The sequence below is a fragment of the Vicugna pacos genome, chromosome 18 (assembly GCF_048564905.1).
Source record: "Vicugna pacos chromosome 18, VicPac4, whole genome shotgun sequence".
Classification (NCBI taxonomy): Eukaryota; Metazoa; Chordata; class Mammalia; order Artiodactyla; family Camelidae; genus Vicugna; species Vicugna pacos.
Window position 1 is genome coordinate 46,587,105 of NC_133004.1, and position 4,918 is coordinate 46,592,022.

A 4,918-nucleotide genomic window follows, 5' to 3' on the forward strand; every position below is an offset into this window, starting at 1 on the left:
GGAGCGGGGGAGGGGCCGGACTGGCCCTCGGAAATGTGGAAAAAAGTGGACCCGAGAGCTTGCGTTTGACCAGCTTTATTTATCAAAAATGGTACATATATAAATATTATTAGACATTTTTGCATTTTACAAGGCTGAGGATTCTTGTTGTGGGGTTTTGTGGGGGTGTGGGTTTTTGTTTTTGTTTTCTTTTTCTGCTCGCTTGAGAGGAGGAGGGTCTCACCCCAAGTCCTGGGTTGCTGCCTAGGTCCGAATTGATACAGCGTTTTTCTTAAAAAAATAAAAATAAAATAGAATAAAAGGAAATAAACAGAAGGAAGAGGAAAAAGCAGTGTTACTAAGCCGATCACCTGATTTCGTTGTGAGTCGGAGCCTGAGTGAGCGAGCGAGCGTGGGCCAGCTGAGCGCCTCTCTCGGCCCCGCCGCCGCCCTCAGTCCATGTCCACCTCCTCGCCCTCCGGCGCGCCGGGCCCGGCCACCGCGCCTGGCTCGGGGGCCCCACCGGCGGCCGTCTCCGCAGCCGGGCTGGGAGCCCGCGGGCCGGGCCCGGGCGACTGCGCGAGCGGTGGCGGCGGCGGGGCCGCTGGGCAGGCGGCTCCCGCATCCGCGCAGTCCCCGCCGCCGCCCTCGGCCCCGGCAGCCGCTGCGTCCCGGAAAGTCGCCGGGGTCGGGGCCCCCGGGGAGGCGACGGCGTCGGGGCTGCGGCGCGCGAAGGCCGAGTCCGGAGCACCGCCGGGCCCCGGGAAGGCCCCGAAGCTGGCCTGAGCGGGCGGCGCGGCTGGCTCGGGCGGCGCGGGCGTCGCATCCTTGGGCGCCGGCTCGGGACCCGCGCCGCCCTTGAGCGCGGCCTGCGGCACCAGGAAGCCGAGCGGCTGCGTGATGGGGTAGAGCAGGAAGTGGCCCTTGCCGATGAGGGTCCGCGGCGCGCACGGCAGCCCGGGCGCGAAGTCCAGCCCCGCGGCGGCGGCGGCGTTGGCGGGGGTGGCTTTCCGGCGCGGCGGCGAGTCGGACAAGAGGCTCTCCACGCTGAACGGGCTGGCCTTGGGCAGGCCTGCGGCGCCGCGCTCCGCCGCCGCCGCCGCCGCGGGCGCACACGAGGCCGCGTCCTTGTCCGCGGGGCGGCCTAGCCGCAGCTGCGGGCCGGTGCTGCTTCTTTGGCTCGGGAAAAAGGCGGGGTCGCAGGTGCCGGGCGCCGGCGGCTCGCCGGGCGGTGCGGGCGCGGCACCCGCGGCACCGGCGGCGTGCGCGCTGGGGCCCTTGGCTGCGGCGGCGGGAGGCGGCGGCTCGGGAGGCTCCGGGGACAGGCCGCCGCCGCCGCTGTCGCTGTCGGAGCTGGGCGCGCTGTGCAGGGATAGGCCGCCGGGCGAGTGCAGGTGGCGGCTCTGGCTCTTAAGCAGCTTCTTCTCGTGCTTGCGCTTCTTCTTCTCCATCTTTTCCAGTTCCTTGCGCGCTATCTCCTCCGGGTCCATTGGCTCGCCACTGCACGTAGTGGGGTGTGAATTGTGCGCCGGCCGCCCCGGGCCCTTCTTCGTGTTCTCCTTCTTCCTCCACTTGGCCCGGCGGTTTTGGAACCACACCTAAAGCAGCCGGATAGGGGAAAGGAAGGCACGGTAAGGCGGCGGATTTGCCGTGGGGGCTTCGGGCCTCCCCAATCCCCCCAGATAGGCCTGCACAATCTCGGCTCCGGCCGAGGGGTGCGAGCGAAGGCACACGGCCCAGCCGGCCCTGGGCTGGATTTCGGCACTCAGGTTGCGGGTTCCAAAGAGTATCTTTTCCACCCAGAAGGAGGAGGTAGATGGGGCCTCTCGGCCAGCTTCCGGCTCCAGCTTCTCACCTCAGGGAACTGGAAGCTGCCCCTGCGTTGGGCAGGGCGGGTCTGGCCCCTGACCGAGGGCGTTGGGTTCCTGGTGGGGAGGCACAGAGCAGGGAGCCCTCTTCGACCCTCCTGGCTTCTCACAGCTTGTGTTCTAAGCAGCCCGCCGGGCTGGTGCTGACCGTCTGGCCTGCAGACCAAGAGCCGCTGGGCTCAGCCGCCCTCCACACCTGTCTTCAGCTCCCTGGAGACTTGAGTCAAAGGCCAGATTTTGGGGAGTTCCCGTGAAGGGAAATCTGGGTGCTTTTTCTTCTAGAAGGGCCTGGGAAGCCAAACTTGGGGGGGAAGATGCTTCAGCAGCCTGCTCTCCGCACCCCCCCCAACCCTGCCTCAACACATTCACACGTCCTTCTTTCTGAAGAGTCCCGGCCAGGGCACCAACACAGCCCTCTCAAACCAGTTGTGCTTGGCCTGGGCTGGAGACCGACAGGCAGAGAAGCAAGAGGCCAGCTGCCAGGCCTTGTAGAGAAGAGGCCGGGGCCCATCCTGCCTCTTCCACCCTCTCTGCAGGCCTTGTCCTGGGAGCCTGAAGGACTCCAGGGTGTCAGCAGCTCGAGACACTGGCTCCACCACCACTCACAGACACAGATCCCCCTGAGCCCTTTTGCAAAGATCACCATAATTCAAATTCTTTGTTGTGGCCATGTAGAGACCAGCACAACAGCAGGCCCGCTCGTCTCGGGGTAGCCTTGGCGGTGCCAAGGTGCAGGTGCTAAGTGGTAACCTCCCCAAGACTGTCCCTGCCCTTTCCTTCTTTTTAAATACTTTTTCTGCATAAATTCCAGGCTGCCTTGTCACCAGGAATTACTCATTATCGTATTACAGGAGAAATGAAGAGGTCTTGACTTCACTTAAGACACTTAGGACAAATTGGATAAAAGGATTTACAAACAGAAGAGGTCATGTGGGGTGGCCCAAGCACAGGAGAGAACACCTTTTTAGACAAAGCTGTTGATGCTAAACAGGCAACTTGCCAGCCTCTGCCTCCAAGCCCAGTGCCCACAGCTGCGGCCCACACCCCGCTCACCACCACTTGGACCCAGAAAAAGATATCTGTACTTTGGGGAAATATCTAATTATGCAGGATCATCTTGAATTTTTAATCCACAAGACTGACACTGTATTTTTAAGAAGAATACCGCTGGCAGTCTCCGAATAAAATCAGATTACTGGGGAGAGATACAACCGGTGGTGTTAAACATTCAGACACCTCTTATTCCCGCAATGTGTTAATTGTTCAAGTTTCCGCCTCCCCTTCCTCAGCTGCCCCTTCTGAAAAGTGATGAAAAAAATACATGTTTCCATGCGACTATTTCAGAGGTGAAAGTAAACAAACCAGCGCGCGCTGGCTCGCTGCAGTCTGGCGAGCCGAGCCCTTAGCCAGGACACGGAGGCGCGGGATCTGCCGTCCCCCAGTCTCCTCCAAGTCCGAGCCCGGCTGCTTCCTCCCCGCCGCCTCGCCCGCCCCAGCCTAGTTTCGTGCGGTCGCCCGGATCCCCCAAGCAGCTCCCCGGTTCGGACGCAGCGGCTGTTCTCCTTACTTCAGGGGCCGCCACCGGCCCCTCCCAAGCTGTCTCCATGGGGCGCCGAGCCCCAGACCCCCCACCGTCCGGCGGGCTAGCGCGCGGCGGCTCTGACGGAGGATGCGGTCTCCCACCTAGAACTCGAGAACAAAGGCGAGCCGGGCCGCTCAGGCTGATGGCGGGATGCTGGCTCCCGGGACGCACGGCGGGTCTTTACCTGAACTCGGGACTCGACCAGATCTAGGCGCAGCGCCAGCGCCTCGCGCATGAACACGTCGGGGTAGTGACTCTCGTTGAACGCCTTCTCCAGCTCCTCCAGCTGCCAGCCCGTGAAGTTGGTGCGGGTGCGCCGCCGCTTGCAGCCCGGGCTCTCCTTGTCCGGGTCCCCCGAGTCTGCGGGCACGCACAGGACGCCGCGCGGCTCAGCCCCGGCCCGGGCCGGAGCGGACCCGCCCGCCTCTGTCCAGGGGCCACCTAGAGGGCGGCCGTGCGCCCTGAGCCGGGTGGAGGGCGGCGACTGAGGAGCCGCGGGAGCCGCGCAGTTCTGCGGCCGCCCGCGACCCACTCCGGCGCCCAGTAGGGTCCCCTGCCCCCCGCCGTCCCCCTCCCTGCCCGCTGCGTCTACCTGACAGCTTGAAGGGTTGGCTGTCGCCGCCTACCCCGCAGGCGGCCGGCAGCAGTGGCGTGGGGTTGACCACCGAGGCGGCGGCGGCACACGAGCCGCTGAGCAGGCCGTCGATGGAGAAGGGCACCGAGGCGGCGGCGGCGGCGGCGGCGGCCGACTGCAGCTGGTGGCCGGCCAGCTCGTACACGTGGTGGTGGCCCAGCGGGTAGGGGAAGCCCACCACGCCGCCCAGCGAGCCCCCGAACTGGGCATGCGGGTGCTCCAGGAGGCGGCCGTCCATCATCTCGCGCGGGGGGCCGGCCGGGCCGGCGGCGGGGCGCGGGGGCGCGGGCCGGGGCCGGGGCGGGCCAGCGGCGGGAGGCGCGGACGGCGGCGGCGGAGACAGGGACCCGGAGCCCTACACATGCTTCGCCCGCACTCCGGCGCTTTACTTTATCAACATCAAGCTCCCGATAATTAGCCGCGGCCCGGGGAATTTGGGACCAATAAGAAGCGCTAATCGGCTCTGACGTCAGAGGCGTGCTGGGTGCAAGGAAACGTTTTCCATATCGATTGCTAATTATACCTGACATGCACCTCAATAAACAGTATCAGGAACTGTCACAACAAGACGGGGGGGCGAGGGAGGGGCGCGGCCCGCGTGGGGCGGGCGCGGGAGCGGCCGGGGCAGGGGCCCCGGCGAGCCCCCCCCCCCCCGGTCCCCGCCGGCCCCGGCCCGCGACTCCCCCCGCCGCCAGCGCCCGCCCCTCCGCAAACCGCTAATAGATTTCCCTTTAAAACACTCGCCGGCGTGTTGCGGGGATTTTTCACCAGAAATGCTGTACTCTCTGAACCTTTAAAGTGATGTTGCTCCAATTACAGAGAGACATTGAGCGGCAAATAGACTGATCCAATAAT

At 64.8% G+C, this 4,918-nt stretch overlaps 1 protein-coding gene across 1 annotated transcript; it reads right to left on the minus strand.

The window, feature by feature from the left end:
- Nucleotides 1-59: 59 nt before the first annotated feature.
- On the minus strand, nucleotides 60-4,475 carry UNCX (UNC homeobox). The gene is made up of 3 exons (XM_072942122.1): nucleotides 4,022-4,475; nucleotides 3,614-3,789; nucleotides 60-1,577 (listed from the first exon to the last, which is right to left on the minus strand). Exons 1-3 carry the CDS (start codon nucleotides 4,302-4,304, stop codon nucleotides 432-434), a joined length of 1,605 nt encoding a protein of 534 aa, XP_072798223.1. The 5' UTR covers nucleotides 4,305-4,475; the 3' UTR covers nucleotides 60-431.
- Between the last annotated feature and the right edge of the window lie 443 nt (nucleotides 4,476-4,918).